General features: G+C 40.6%; 1 protein-coding gene across 1 annotated transcript; it reads right to left on the bottom strand.

The window, feature by feature from the left end:
• Positions 1-11,325: 11,325 nt before the first annotated feature.
• On the bottom strand, positions 11,326-14,722 carry LOC129719515 (uncharacterized). The gene is made up of 2 exons (XM_055670910.1): positions 12,517-14,722; positions 11,326-12,371 (listed from the first exon to the last, which is right to left on the bottom strand). Exons 1-2 carry the CDS (start codon positions 14,720-14,722, stop codon positions 11,326-11,328), a joined length of 3,252 nt encoding a protein of 1,083 aa, XP_055526885.1.
• Between the last annotated feature and the right edge of the window lie 2,514 nt (positions 14,723-17,236).

Here is a 17,236-nt window from a genome sequence, read left to right as displayed (position 1 = left end):
TGTCCCTAATTGGAATTTAAACACGATAAGAAAATTCAATGGAAGAATGCACTGAAAAACCCAAATCAGAAGCAAGAAAAATGAGAAATCAAACCAGAATGAAACTACCAAATCAAAATCAGAATGGTGAAGACTCTGCAAACAAAAAGGAAAATGAGAAAAAATTGAAAAATGAGAAATTAAAAATAAATCGGAGAGTGAAAAGTATTATTTAAAAAACATATACTTGAAAATGATAAAACAAAAACGCAACGGTAAACTGCAAACACGAAATATAAAAAAGGAAAAACAGAAAAGGCTAAATAACAGTGAAACAAGAACAGGAGCCTGTCTAATGTCAATATATTTGTTTGCAAAAGGTTTGGGAATACGATTGATATGTTCCCATGTTGACCCTGTTGACCCTGTTGACGACCGTGAAAAGGTTTTTTCCTCTATCAAAAATGAGATTCAATCTAAAGCTCGATTTACAGCAAGAAAATTTAAAAGACCATTTGAAGCTGCCATTCTGCCAATGATTGATAAACTGGTCGATGCTCTCCATGAACGAAGAGCGACCTATCAGCTCATTTTGTAACCGATTTGTTTTTTTGTCCGACATCAACAGTAAACCTTCTGCGCTGGAGCTAGCTGCTGAAAAACTTGTGGCTGCCTATCAGGATAATCTGGAAAATGAACTGGGAAACGAGTTAGTTCAGCTTTTTTCGTTTGCTAAGCAATTTCAGAGTCCAGAGATTAGTTCATTTGAATTACATTTATGGAATGTGATTGTGAACAACAAAACACAAAATGTATTTGTAAATGCTGAAATTGCATTGCAGATTTATTTGAATGTAATGATCTCGAACGTAACCGGGGAAAGGTCTTTTTCGAATATGAAACTGATTAAAAATAGGTTGCGTACGACTATTAAGATTGAAATGCTCTCAAAAACTCGTGGGAAAAAACTCTAACTAATTTTTGGTAACTTTTCAATAACAAATGAACGTTTTTAACTTGCACGATAAAAAAACGGGTTTGTTTTGTTTTGGGACCCCCACCTAAAACTAGGCCCCGGGCCCCCAAAATCGTAAATCCGGTTCTGCATACAATGAAATTGCGTTAAACATTGGGTAGCTCGGATACTGGAGCGCTCTTCTATCTGCTAGATGTTTCAAAATAATGCGTAGCTGATGAAGTTCTGACAATGATAGATATATGAAATGCTGCCGAGATAACAATCTGCAATGACGAGATATATAACAAAATTGCCACGCATGCTTGGAAAGAAGACAATCAAATTGTTCATATGTCGGATGGAAGAGTGCAATTGTTGCGTGTTGCATATTTTCGATGTGCGACTAGGGAAAAATTCTGTTCGTGTTGACGTTAGCTGGTGGCAAACATGACCAATATGTTTCAAAATACATTCGATTAGGATCAGTCTATTTTATGGTGTGAAGCGGTAAATTTCGTAATAATTCACTTTCAACTCTCTTTTAGACCTTCTTTCTAGTTTTTTTTCGAGAGCAATGCATTGTTGAATTTTCTCACCTTGAAAATCATAAAATGTGCGGTTCTACATTTATTGGAAATGATTAGACCCGAGACGCAACTTTTTTTTCGAGGGGTTTACTTCTTTTAGTAAGACAGAATTTGTTATCTACAACTTTGTCGAAGACACTGTGCCAATCATTCAAACCGTTTTTGGTGTGGAAATATTTTTAATCAATAGAGCTCTCTATGGGGAAATAAAAAGATCAAACGAACCGTTTTGGCTCTAAAAATAATTTGTAATCGCCAATACCTTTCCAAAATAGCATTTTTCAACAGCTTCTCAAAAATGAGTCGGGTTCCAAAAAATTTAACCAATAGTACAAAATGGCATCTTTTGCCTATAGAAACGTATATGCAAAGCTTCAGCCAAATCAAAAATGATAATTTACAAAAAATATTAAAACTGGGACATTTTTTGTGGAACAGCTCATAAGGTCTCTTGGATCAATGCGCGATAAAATATTTATTTTGCACAGATATTGGGAAATTTGAGTTTAAATTCACCAATATAAACCTGATTTTCCCAATCTCCCACGGTATACCTCAAAATAGCTCTTCGATTTTCAAGCTCTACATTTTTGGAATCCAAATCCAAAGATTGCGAAAGATTTATTCTTGCATGCACAGATTGAGACAAGTGGAAAATTTTCGTAACGCTGTCAATGTTTTCGGTTTTTAAATTTCACCCTTATCCCAGAATGTTGCCGTAATACGTAATGCCACCTGAGAAACGAAGTAAATGAACATGACGAAGAAAAAACGAAAAGGTAAAAAGAAGAAAAATAAATTAATAGATGATATAAACAAGGAAAAATAGAGAAAAGGAATTAAAAAAATTGAATGATAACCACAATACAAGCGACTGTAAGTCAATATGAACACGTGAATGAAAATTTAACTAAAACAGAAAACGCATTTGTAACAGGAAAATCCGTGAAGCAAATGAAGACTATGTGAGATTCCTTATCAATACAGTATCGATTGTCAACGATATAATATGTTCTTGAAAAAATAATTATTGGTGTAAAATAGAAATAATACTTTACAAAAAGACCAAAGTATTGGATGTAATTTACACACAATAGTAAACCTAGACTAGTAAGGTGTAGAAATACCCCGGGGTAAAAGTGCCCAATGGATTTTTCGAAACATAAGAGCAACATAAACTGGCAACATTGCATGAATTTGCAGCATTATCACGTCAGCAGAACACACATGTAAACACAAATGATTTCGTTTGAATGGTATGCAGTTCTGACAAGGTAAGTTGTGTTTCGAGCTGTTTTGATCTCATATTGTTATTTTTGGGAATTACAATTTACTTATGAGGAAACTTGAAAATAACAGAACCTCAACCGCTTCTTTGTAGTTATATGGTTTTCAGAGTGAATTTGTTTTGCAAAAAAACTATGACAATTGCATAGAAATAAAACCAGTTGGATAACTCATTATGGAGCGAAAGCACGCAGAAACCGCAGGGCAGAAGTTCGCACTAAGTTTTCAAATCCGTAAGAAAAAAAGGTTTTTAATTACTTTCATTCACGTTTTTGTACAGGAATAACCAGAGAACAACTAGTGATAGAAAGAAAGATAGAAAAACGCTTCTTCTGAGTTGTAAGTGACAATTGGATTACAGAAGAACATGTTTTATTAAAGAAACTTCTCAAAGGACACCATCATGTCTTCGAGGTCCTTAGTTGTCAATCATGTGCAGCAACATATGCTGAAAATTCAATTCAAATCCGCAACTTGGATTCAAAGTACATGTAACTTCTCTAAAAATCTAACCTAAAGTAAGTAGGGAGAGGGGATTTCAAATTGTGACATTTGCTGGCTAGAAAGAATTGGTACAAAATTAGTAAAACAAAAGAATAATTTTTTCAGTGTTGTGATAAATTTGCTATTCATACAGTGCGAAATTTTGCCCCGCAAATTCTGTATAAACCGAAATTATTTAAAGATAGAGTAAAATATTATGTACTGGATTCAAAATGTATAATACTTTCTATGTATTTTAATATATTGGACAAAAATAGCGTAAGTGTATAATAGATTCTAGAAGAGTTTATTCTTGAGGCTCTTGTCTTAGGAAGTTGCGTAGCCGCAAGGTTATCAAGTCCGCTTAACTAGACAATTGGGTAATCGTGGATTCGAATCTTAGAAGAATTATTCGATGCCAGAGGACTCAAGTATGGGTTTATTCATGTTTCCCTTTCACCCTTCTTTTACGATTAATTTAATGAATAAGAATAATAAATATATATATTATTATAATAAATGAAGAAATAATAGTCTATCTTTCGGAAAATCATTAAACTAAATAGAAAAAATCGTCACGATAGGTTCATATTGCATTATATTAATTGTATTTTTTATCATTGAGGAGCAATTTCCTTTGTTGATTAAGCTATTGTTGATTTATGCAAAGGGAAACCCACGTGCTGCATATGATGAAGGTAAACCAGCGCAACCTAGGCTTCCCGTTACGAACCGGGCCACAGCAAATGAAGCTACTTTGTGTGAAATAGCAATCTTTCCCTTAACACCGCCAATAACTCAAACGGAACCCGGAAAATGAGTCTGCCACTCATCAGCAAACGGTTTCATTCTCCCATCAGCATCGGAGCCACGGGCGAGAACCTACCAGGCAGCAGGCTGTTTCGTGGGACGACAATCTACCCCAAAAGTACACACTATTACCCCATACCCTCCCTCTGGACGACCGGGGAGTTGAATGGTTTCTGATGTGATATTGCGAAATCGTTTTCGCTCCCGTCTTGTCATAGGAGAGATGTGAAGGAAAGATACTAGTCTGCAGAATTACTTCATCTTACCGCCTGGCGTTATTAGTTTCTACTGTTCATTGTGTGTTTTTGTGACACAAGCAGCGGAACTCGGCAGGCACGGAGCGTCAGAAGGATATTAAAATGTATTAATAAATGGAGGAAGCAACACTTACAAAAGAGCAAAGCAATTTCCTTAACACCCAGTGCAGGAAAATCGTGTTCAATTGAGTTCAGTACCAGTTCCAGTGGAAGATTTATTTCCGTTGGAACTAGTAAAGGAATTATTTGCGAGCAATGTTAATTATGTTCGTTAATCTATTTAATCCTTCAAACAGCCAGTGTTTACATAATCCTATAAATTTCTTCTAGCGAATTTCACACGCTGAAGCATGCAAATTATGATTACATGCATTGGTGGGCTGCTGACCAAACTGTGTCTAACCCGACATATCCATAATTTCGTTCGGGGTTAATCAGTATTCAATATTTATTAGAGCATTAATCGCATCCATTGGCGTCAATAGAGCTACAGAGGCCATCATCATTCACTGACCGCGACCAATCCGATCGCACATTCCAGCACCGGAAACACCGGTGCAGTTGGCGGCAAAAGTCGCATGAAAATAATTACCACCGATTATTTGCGATAAGTGCCGGATGTTCCAATTTCTACCGCCAGCCGACACGACAGGACGGCAGGACGTGGCCGGTTGCGATAAAGCAGAAAAATATCATCGCCAGTCGTCCCCACTGCCGCTCGAAGGCAATAAATCCTGTCCCGTTATTTCCGACTGTTCACTCGCTTGCCTATCCGGTCGCGGGCGGTTGATCCACCGGGAACCTACAGCGCAGTGACTTAAATTGTTTGAATTTTAGTTCAAAATGGTATTTGGGTCAATCGGAATCAATACCATTGTAGCAAAACCGATGTGTTAATTTTAATTTACCGTGTACTCTTTTAACCGTTGAAATTCCACGCAGTTCAATTTGGCTGGGATTATTTTCCGTTTACCTAAAATGTCCCATTCTTCCTTTAGAACCAAAATGGGGTCACTCAGTGAAAGGGAGGAAAATAAAAATTCGTTTCTCTCAATTTCAAATTAATCAATTTAAATCTGACAGCACGAATAAAAATTGCTGATTTTGAGCATAATTGATAGGGTAATTTACTGTGCCCTTGGATGGTTTCCCTTTGGTCTCTCCTATCACGTCAACGACGACATCGGAAGGGATGATGAATCGAAGCAAAAAGATCTTTCCACGGGATCCCTGTCATTTGTCCGCAAACTGGAAAATCGTTCGACCGAAGACAACCAACCGGGCGGGTTTTGCTCTCCTTGCTGTCGCTTTGCCGTCTTTTTGAGGTGCTCTCAATCGGTACAAGGACAACATGTGCTAATTAGCGGTCCAAAGAGATCGGACCGGAACGCTTTGATGGATTGCGTTTTATGACTTTTCTACGGTTCAGCGAGGGGAATATTTAATTCAACAAAGATATTGTCGTTATTAGTAAATAATTGATTAAATCCGATTTTAAACTTGTTGTGCCGAATATTAATCAAGAGAACGTGATTTTTCAAAGATTTTTTTATAGTCTGCCTACGGTTTTTTTTGAATAAATTTAATTAACCCATGTTTGAAAATGTAGTTCAACTTTCTTCAATTGAAATTATTGTTTATCTTGAAGAAGATCTATTTCTATGGTTGAACACCACCTTTTGATTGATTATTATTCTACCTCAGAAACTTTTTTCGGTGCACCACTCGGGGAGGCCACTTTATGTCACCCTATCAGCTGAGAATGTTGGCAAATAAATTGTTCAACGATACAAACGAATACTCGACTCATATGCAACCACACCGCTGACACACCGGCATTCTTGCTCGGGCTCGGTAACTTATCACAGAACGTCAGCAGCGAAAGGCATGCCGCAAATTCGCGATGACAATTCTGAGAGCCAAGTGGGTACTCAACTGAGCAGTAAAATTTCCTCAAATGAACAACATGAAACAAGGCGGGCCGCGCTGTCTGCTCTTGGGATCGAATATTCATAAAGGCAATAATAAGGCTTTTTATGTTTATCGCTGGTGAAAGCAACTTCCGACTGGTGAAGTATAAATATTTATGCGCTTGAAGTGCCCTCCGGTTCGGTTGCTTATCTATATCTTAGCCGTTAAGGACGTATTTTCCAGCTGGCGTACTTCGGCGAAGCAGCTTCGCGATTGTGTATTCTTACCACAGGCAGGGAAAGTATGCCTTCTTGTTATGTATATTTTGTTCAAGAACTGATATTTTTTTCCCTTGAGCTGTCATGCAGGCGGTTTATTGCGTAAATAGCAAATGAAAATAAATCACGACATGCCTATTTTTAATCTCAAGATCATGCAAACATTCCTTCTTCGGTACACGGTTCATACCGGCCAGCAGGAATGCGATGGCTGTGAACCCGTCCGGATCCTTTTCAACCGGTTTGATGCGGGTCAAGCAGACGAAAATACTGCAGAAAAAATTACATTAGCATGCAAATTAATTTTGGATCTTACCAACTACTTGAATGTGGCAGCAACAGAACGAAAGATGAAATTTTGGGCTCAAGAGCGAAAAAATAATCGTAAAACAAACAATTTTAGCTCATAAATTACTGTCTAAAAGGATGAATTCTAAAACAAACATGCTTTTTTGTACATTCTAATCAAACATGTACTCGAAAAGTGGTTACCCTTATACACATCAATCAATCAGTCTCGCTGTTGAACAAAGAAGTTCCATCGCATTATAATTTGACCAGAATCAGGTTTAATCAGCCACACTGACCTCGTTAATGGTCGCTTCAGGGCTGATATGACAACATACGCGATATTTTGCATTACATTTCAACGAAATTTTCACGTTCCGCAACTCGGTTGCACCACCAAGCCGACCGTTCCACGTGTCAAGAGCGGAAACTAATTTACTGATTGTCAGAGGTCCATCATTGCTCTGCTGGACAGCATGATGCTGTCTCATCGGTAATTAATGAGATGTGATAAAACCATTTGAGTGGGTTGATTTCGTCGCTGATTGCGTTCAGCAAATGTAATTTCATAGTTCATAGATTTGCAATGCCGGATTATTACTAGTTTCAAATCACATCCTGACTGACACGGGAGCACTGTGTTAGAATTGGACATACGGTGGTAATTAGCTGTAAGCCGGACGAATTTCAATCACCAGTCCTAAATGTATAGAATTTTGAGCTTTTTCAACTACGATTGCCAATGAAACGATTACTATACGGTAATGAACGTTAATATATCTGCAGAAGTTCATATTTCTATTCGCATATCCCATTTTTTTACCAAAATTTTAATTTTTGGATTCTAGTTTAACTCTGATTGATGGGCAAGTGGACGCACGGTGCTTTTGGCGAAACATGAATTCTTGGGAGTTTTAATATGCTTACTAAATTTTCCAGTTTTGTAAAGTGAGAATGTTCAAAGTAAGTTTTTTTTTGAAAACAGAAGCGATCCTGAATGCCTGAAAAGATAATTAAAAATTTACCATTATACTTACCTATATTCAATTACGTTGGTCCACTTTTGCTACAAACGGACACACGCAAACAAATTACAGAACGGAAATCATTATTAACGTAGAGTGAAGTTCACATTCCTACAAATTTATTAGTCGTCGATTCGAAAACTTTTTTTCTGCGGTTTTATCGCGTCCCTTGCTAAAGTGTCAAGAAGTGTCCACCGGCAGTTCGAACAAATTTCGCGTCGAATCACTCCCGGAACCTTGGTGTCGAAACCCGGGACATGGAGTTGCAGCAACGGACCCGAGCCCAGACTAAATCTAGGACTGAAATTAGCATGATTTTTTTCGATGGTCGAATAGTCGTAGATCAACATCTTGCATGAATTGTTCCGCTGGGCAAAAATATCACGAACTGGGACATATGATTGCATTCCTTAGATCCTGAGGGTATTTAAAAGTAGGGATCTGGTGCCACGAAATTCAGCACACCCATTCCAAGGTCTACTAGTTAACAAGCGTACTCTGACGTTTGTTGCGCCCGTTTTAGTCAAAGTGAGAAGTTTTTTCTTCGGCTGAAGCACTCGAATGTTCCTGTATTTTCTCTGAGAAACACGGTGAGGTCTTTGCATTTTTCATCGATCGTAGAGTCTCAATAGAACTGAGTCTGTCCGTGAAGATGAAATTATGGTCCTTAGGCATATTTTCGATAGTCCTTAGGGTGTACTGAATTCCAGCCATTTCTGTGCCGTAAACAGCAGCAGGATTATTGAGCTCATAGGAGACGGTAAAATTGTTGTTGAAGATAAGGAAGCCAGTAGAACAATTCACGAGTACGTAGTTCAAAAAAGTGGATCCGAAGAATGTCACCCGAACCGATTGGGTGTAAGTTTTTACACACGTGTCGAGCGATACTGAATGCATTGACTTGCAATCCAGTATCATAACCGATTAAAGACTGGATTCCTAAAAAAAGCCTTCAGCAGATTCTCGACAGTCGATCTCGAGTCGATGACAACGCCGTCGATCTCTACTACGTGACCTAGAGTGTATAAATGTTCCGGATTTTAGGAGTGTGTGTCAAAATGTATAAATAATAAACTAGAACTCATTCCGAGTTCATTGCTATACAAAGGATGAAAATCCGTCGAGGAATCATCGAGTTATGAATTAATTAACCGTTATGTGCTCGAAGGGGTACCTTTTTAGGTTTCATAAGACGAAAGTTCATAGTTCGAATTTCATGAATATTGCAAAAGAATCTTACAACTAATGGTCCAAAAATCATAAAAATACTTCCACGGGGCATTTTTATGATTTAGGAGTTATAGTGATATGCCCTCAAGATGGCCCGTTTATTTGTGGATTTGTTCAGCGTGATTAAGTGCAGTTTCCCTAGAATAGGAGAGTTTAAATTTCATCAAAATTTTCCCTAACCTACTTATTCTGATTATCCCCTGTATATGCCAAAGCGCTAAATTCAAATTTTGAAATTCAATTAAAAATTCATCGAAAGGCTTATTGGTAGCTGTTACTCATCAAATGGGTAAAACATTTACTCAGTGAAATGTCGTGCAACTCTTTCAAAAATGTGTGAAATTTCTCTCATTAATGGGTAATTTAAATTTAACGTGTACACTAAGGTCGCTTTTTACGTAGTTTTTCGTGGATTCCGGAACTCGTGCGTTTTTTTACGCGGCTCCGGAATTAACACGATATTTTTGTCTTACACGGACTCCAGAATTTCTTTACTCGCATTCCGGAATTCACGCGGGTTTTTTACATGGATTACGGAATTTTCGTGTTTTTTTCTACGCGGATTCCGAAATTTACGTGGCTTCCTTTTACGCGGTACGTATCTTCCGCGTGAAAAACGACTTTAGTGTATTTGTTCTGTTCGGGGGAACGAGCAAAATGGACTATCACACCTTGTGTCGGGAAACAAAACAAAGCTAGAGGAATAGGGTCCCCGCTGGGTGCTTTGCCTTCAGAGAACACTCCGCCATTTGAGTGGAGACAAGAGCTAGAATAGTTCGGACTATCCGCTGGAAACTCCGTCTTCTTAAAAGACGTTACGACTCCTTTCTATAACACTTGAAACTTTGGACTCTGTTGCCGGGAAAAGATTTACCAAATCACATATTTCTGAACTATTTTTATTTCACCTATATCAAGTTGCTTCTATACGCGCCGAAATCTCGATACATTCTGTTCTTCTATAGAGACACTAGTGAACGGCAAAAACTCACATTATTGAACGAACTGTACTTTTCTCGAGTTCGCAGCAGTACATAGGCTGTATATAATGAGAACGGGAGAATGGGAGAAGCCAAAATGGCTCTCAATCTTTTTGCGAAATGTATTGTTCAAATTTAGCGTAACAGCTTCCGAGACGGAACATACACCGCCGCGTTGAAATGCTAATTTCTAAATTGGACATGAATCGAAGTAGGCCTGGTTTTCATCTATCGGCAAAATTGACAACTTTGTGATCGGTCGACGAAACGTTGTTTTTTCGCTGTAGACGTCTACGGCTCTCACCAAGCCATCAGCCCAGGGTAGGTCTCGGTAATCACTCCTAACTTCCACTGCAATGGGGGAAGGTTTTTGTCCTGCACCAAGACGATCATGCCAGGTCTTTGATTTTTCTTCCAAGGCTGCAAGCTGCTCAGGTAGTCCCGTTTCCAAGCCTTCCAAAAATCTTTTCTTAGCTTTTGTAGATGCTGCCATTTATCCAAACAACCTGCTCGGACATTTTCGTAGGACGGTTCAGGGATGGCAGTGAGCGGACGACCGATGAAATAATGAGCGGGAGTTATGACTTCTGGACCGCCGGGATCCGTAGTACTGACGAATAGCGGACGCGAGTTGAGGATCGCTTCTATTTCCGCTAATACAGTAGCCAATTGCTCAAAATTCAACGTCGTATTTCCTACAATGCGTTTCAAGCGGGTTTTCGTACTCTTTACAGCGGCCTCCCAAAGACCACCGAACTCAGGAGCATCCGGCGGGATGATATGTCATTCGATCCCTTTGGCTTGGCAGGTTTTTCCAATTTCGTTGGTCTCTTGTTCCTGGATGAACATTTGGTGAAGGCGGTTCAGTTCATGATTTGCACCTCGGAAGTTCGTCTTATTATCCGAGTGCAATTGATGAATGATGCCACGACGACTCACGAACCTTTGAAGTGCAGCAATGAATGCACTGGTCGTCATGTCGGACACCAGTTCTAGGTGCACGGCTCTTGTGACCATGCAGACAAACACTGCCACATAACCTTTCACTAAAGCTGCCTTCCGTATACCTTGTTTGATGAGGAATGGGCCGGCGTAGTCCACACCAGCGACGGAAAAAGGAGGTGCAGGGATTACACGGGATGACGGCATATTCCCCATGTACTGGGTTGCATTTGTTGGCTTGACACGGAAACACTTAACACACGACTTCGTGATTGCTTTGACGGTCGACCCGGCGTTGATTACCCAGTAGTCACGACGCAGGACATGAAGCAGACCGGTAATGGCCTCCAAGTCTCAGCACACCGTTCACTAAGATTGGACTCAAAGAGCCAAGTCTTCGGCAAGGTTTGCGCGTTTCGACTCGAGCAACCTCATCACCGAACTCCTGGCGTTGAACCACCTTAACTATCACTTCCATCGCACATCGTAATTCTTGGACTGTTGGAATCGATTCCGTTACACGGGTAGCTGGATCCTTTTTCTTGCAATTACGGACAAAACGTAGAACCAAAGCAATCACACGTTGTATCTTTCTGAATGAACTGTACTTGGAAAATACCTTCAACTCATCTTCTTCAGTTGCAGGTAAAACTACAGCTGCAACAGATCTCAGTTCAGGAAGTTCTTCGTCAGTAATTTCTTCTACAACCTCTTGTTCAAATTGCACGGAACTTAAGAAATCTGGCCCGTACCACCATAGCTTATTCTTAACCAACTCACTTGGCATCTGTCCACGCGACACGATATCTGCAGGGTTGAATTCAGAGCGCACATACATCCATTCATATTCCTTTGTTACACTTCGGATTTCAATGATACGGTTTCTCACAAACACTTGGAGCTGATCGGGAGATTTGTGCATCCAGGCCAGCACAATTTGACTGTCCGACCAGAGCACCACACGCTTGAACCGCATCTTCAGGGCACGGATCACCTTCGGCACCAAGTGTGACAGCAAACGTGCTGCACACAATTCTAATCTGGGAATCGTCGATTGTTCTAAAGGAGCCACCTTTGATTTGCTACAGACCAGTTGTAGCTTGGCAGAGTCGTCTTGAAGCACACTTCTAATGTAGATGCAAGCGCCGTAAGTGGCCATGGAAGCATCGGCGAAACCATGAAGCTCATAGCCGGCTTTGTCAGTCAGCACATGCCTCGGAATGCGGACTTGGTTAGTAAAAACAAGAGTCTTCTTAATCAGCATCCACTGCGCACTTATTGCTTTTTCAACTGGTTCGTCCCAACTCATCTTGCTTTTCCACAGTTGCTGCATAAGCAACTTAGCTAGAACAATCACTGGCGAAAGGAATCCAAGAGGATCGTACAGCTTGGCAATCTCAGATAAAATCGATCGCTTTGTGTTGGATTCATACTCAACATCAATATTGGAAGATTTTTATCGAAAATAGAAAGTGATCACATTGAGGATCCCATAAAATACCAAGAACCTTAATCACTTCATTAACACCTTGTTCTTCTAAGTTTTTCATTTCTTCACGCTCTTCTTCTGGAATGTGCTCTAACAGCTGCTCAGAGTTCGAACACCATTTGTGAATGGAAAATCCCGCCGTGGCGAGCAGTTTCTTCACCTGCGCTTGTCGCTCAATTGCGCCTTTCAATGTGTCATCTCCAGACAACACATCATCCACGTAAAAGTCTTCAATCACTGTCGCTGCTCCCAAAGGATATTCTAACTTGCCATCTCCAGCTAACTGCTTAAGACACTGAGTTGCAAGAAAGGGTGCACTCGCCGTACCGTATGTAACGGTGGTTAATTCGTAGACTTTCATCGATTTTTCTGGGCTTTCCCTCCAGAAAATTCTTTGGAGGGCCAAATGCATCGGGTCAACCAGGATTTGCCGATACATTTTGCTTATGTCAGCCGTGAATGCAAACTTCGGCTTACGAAATCTCAAGACAATGTCGAAAGTATCGGATTGGACATTACCACCTACCTTGAGCACTTCGTTGAGAGAGATCCCACTCTTGGACGGTTTGGAGGAAGCATCGAAAACAACTTGACACTTTGTTGAAGAGCTGTCTGGACGGATGACAGCGTGATGTGGTAGGTGGCACTTTAACATGTTAGGAGGATCTTTACGTTCATCTATTTGCTTGCAGTGACCCAAACGTTCATACTCCCTGATAAAATCCACATACTGCTCACGCAGGCACGGATCTCGAGCGAAACGTTGCTCGAGTAAGTAGAAACGTTTCAAAGCCAGTGATCGGCAATCGCTCAGCTGGTTGGCATTTTCTTTCAAAGGAAGCTGCACCACAAATCGCCCTTCCTTTGTACGCTTGTGGGTGGAGAGGAAATGTTTCTCACATTCTTCTGCTTCGGTAGATTTGGCTTCTTGGTCAGGGACTTCTTCAATGTGCCAAAATCGCTGAACAGCATCGTACACATCTTCTACGGTGACTGTGTGAGAATAGGATGGACCGTGGTTTCCAACTTCTTCGTATTCACCTGTAAACACCCAGCCGAGATGCGTATCTCGCAACTCTGGAAGATGTTCTGCCAATCGGTACTGACCGGACTTGAGAAGCTTGAAGAACAAACCGTTACCAATGAGCATATCTATGTCTTGGGGACAATTGAACTCGGGGTCCGCTAGCTGGAATCCGGGAGAAATATGCCAATCGCTCACATCGATCTCGGTGTTTGGGATGGGACCAGTCACTGTAGGAGTAATAATACATTCCACAGTTGCTTGGTAGTCACTGTAGCGTGAGTGGATTTTGACGACCGTTTTTTCCAAGCTGCTTGTTGTACGATTGTTCACGCCAGAGATCTTCACATTCGCTGGTGAAATCCTTGTTGCGATAGCATCGGCCATGCTCTTCGTTATTAGGTTCACTTGAGATCCACAATCTAGGAGAATTCGACAAAGATAGGGCTTACCTTGGCGATCGAAAACGTTAACCACAGCTGTTAACAGAAGAACGTTTTTCTTGGTCGGAGCAGCTTGAACGGAGCAGGTTGATGTGACGGTACTCGCTGAACCACTGGATAGGCCAGCTTGGGCTTCAGAATAAACTGGTGTCGATACAGGGACCGGTTTATCAGGAACTTCCTTCTTCTTGCTGTCGGTTTGGTCCGGTTTCACTCTTGCATCATCATACAGTTGAGTATGGTGGCGCTGACGACTCTTCATGCACTTTCTGTCTGACAGACAATCACGCAATCGATGACCCTTCCTTAGGCAGTTGAAACAAAATCCTAAGGAACGGGCTTTCTCCACTCGTTCGGAGACACTTAAATTTTTCAACAATCCACACTCGAAGTTTTTATGCGACTCACCACAAATGTCACACTCTTCGCTGGAAGCATTACCACTGTTGCTCGAGGCGGCTAGGATCTTCGTGTTACTTCTCGGCTGGACGACGGTTTTCACACTCGGTTGCCTTTCACGCGGCGATGCTAGTTGATTGGATGTTTCACAGTTTTCAAGAATATCACACTGCTTTTTGGGAAAGGCAATTATGCCGTTATATTTTGGCAGCACTCCTCGTACGATGGTCGCTTCCCAATGCTTTCTCGTGACTGGGTCCAACGATGAAGCTAGCACTGGATAACTATTAGCTCCGACACACCAAGAAGATCTTGCTCCAAGTAGCGTAGACTTTCGACATGCCGGGTGCATTCATCAACCAGCTGACGTAGCTCACGGTAGGACTCCTTGGTCATTTTCTTCATAGAGACCACGGATGTGGGTGTTGATGATGACTCGAGGACTTTCGTATCGTTCCGTGAGGATCTGCCATGCGTGATCGTAGTTGTTCTCGTTCATGGTCTTTGCGTCCAGAATGCCAGCTGCTGCACCAACGAGAGCCTGGTCGAGGTGGTACAACTTGATGGCGTTGGTATCGTTCGACCTGGCCATGATGTCTTGGAACATCGCTTTGAACTTCGGCCAGTTCTCATATCGACCGTCGAAAGTTGGAATCGACGCTTTCAACGGCTGCTGCTGGACAACCACTTGACTGGGAGATGGGTTAGCAGATACTGTTTCCTTTTTCGTAGTAGCCATGATCTTTTCTTCCACTTTAGCTGCCACGTCATGGTAAATTTCTTCGAACTCATTGTATGCTTCGTCATGCTCATCCAGATCATCTTCGGATAAGATTTCAGCCACCTTGTTGTGGAACTCGTTGAACTCTGTGTACGCAGCATCGATACTTTTCGAGTACACTTTCAGTTTCGAGAGCGAAACAACCGCACTGGACTGCACCATTTCCCCAATACGTTTCTTTTTTTGCACAGCCGCGTGACGCTGCCGAAACAGCACACTAATCTTCTTATCCATTGCTTTTTTCCTACTCTTTTTCTGTTTCTCACTTTTACTGGAAGATCCCGGTTTTGGTTTCCCCTCCGGGAATCCCAGGCAGTCTTCTTCTTCTTCTGCACTTTCTTCGAGCACTTCAGTGTCTTCCGGATTCGATTTGGCCGGAGTACGTTCAATCGGCATTTCAAATCACTTTACTTGTCGGGTTTACACACAAATTGTTTTGAAAGAATATCACAAGCACAGTCCAAAAGGAAATCACTTCGATCCGCCTGATGCACTTGATCCGGCTCGAAGGACCAATGTTCCGTCCGGGGGAACGAGCAAAATGGACTATCACACCTTGTGTCGGGAAACAAAACAAAGCTAGAGGAATAGGGTCCCCGCTGGGTGCTTTGCCTTCAGAGAACACTCCGCCAGTGGAGTGGAGACAAGAGCTAGAATAGTTCGGACTTTCCGCTGGAAACTCCGTCTTCTTAAAAGCCGTGTCACGTTACGACTCCGTTCTATAACACTTGAAACTTTGGACTCTGTTGCTGGGAAAAGATTTACCAAATCACATATCTCTGAACTATTTTTATTTCACCTATATCAAGTTGCTTCTATACGCGCCGAAATCTCGATACATTCTGTTCTTCTATAGAGACACTAGTGAACGGCAAAAACTCACATTATTGAACGAACTGTACTTTTCTCGAGTTCGCAGCAGTACATAGGTTGCATATAATCAGAACGGGAGAATGGGAGAAGCCAAAATGGCTCTCAATCTTTTTGCGAAATGTATTGTTCAAATTTAGCGTAACAGCTTCCGAGACGGAACAGTATTTGACTCCAACTGTAAACAACGCACTGTCGTAGATAACAGGTCTGGCAATCTAAAACCAGCCGTCGTTTATACCCACTTGCTTTCAAATGGAACAGAGAGTTTGACGTCACAGATGCTGTGCTGCGATTTGAAATTTGTCATTACTGTACGTTATATACGACGGATTTTGTTAAAAACCTATTGATTCGTATAAATAAGTACATTTTCATAATAATTTTGAAGACTCAAATTGAATATATTAATAGCAAAAAAGGTTTCCGTTCTTGGCGCGGTTTCAGTTTTGGCAAATAAAATTTGAAATTTTGTTGCCAAAAACGGAAACTTTAATTTGAAAAACAAATCTGAAAATCCCGATATTTTTGAAATCACTTTTTTTTAATTATATTTTTTGAGTGTAGTATCTGAAATTCTATTTTTTAATGTTTTCAAATAAAAGTTCAGAAAATTTTAAAAAAGTTATCCATCGTCAATCATTCTCTATCTCTCATCATTATTTATATATAAGATGATTTATAAGATGTTTAAGCACTTTAAACCTTTTAAAATGGTAGTCCAGATAAGTTTTCAAAAAAAGTGTGCAAAGTGGCTTGGTTTAATAAGGCCTACATAGGAAAAGAGAGAAAGAAATTAAATGTCAGAAAAAGTTCTACTCGTTGCAAAAATGCACATTTTGATACACACTCCCTAAATCCGGAACATTTCCGGTATCCATTGGTCAAGTCAAGTTCTTAATTGATACTAGAAATCAGGATAGTTTCCTAGTAAAATGAGACCGGTTCGACAAAATAGATTCATTTTTCGTGAAGCTCTGGCTATTTAAAAATTGAGAAAACTTTGCCTATCAGAATCATTTTGTCTATCCCCTATACACTAGGTGTTCCCACGGGAAAAAAAACATAGGCAGCAATCTCGTTTGCTTGCTTGGGGTATGACACCGATACACGCAATTTATTCTGTTGGACTTTTGTGAATTCTGCCACGGCTTCAAGCCATTTAGCCAGATCCTGGAAAATTTGCATTTTGTTTAGTGCTTTCGCGTTGGGCCG

Source organism: Wyeomyia smithii, chromosome 2 (assembly GCF_029784165.1).
Source record: "Wyeomyia smithii strain HCP4-BCI-WySm-NY-G18 chromosome 2, ASM2978416v1, whole genome shotgun sequence".
NCBI lineage: Eukaryota > Metazoa > Arthropoda > Insecta > Diptera > Culicidae > Wyeomyia > Wyeomyia smithii.
Note: the sequence above shows the minus strand (reverse complement) of the source record. Positions and strands in the feature narration are given on the sequence as shown.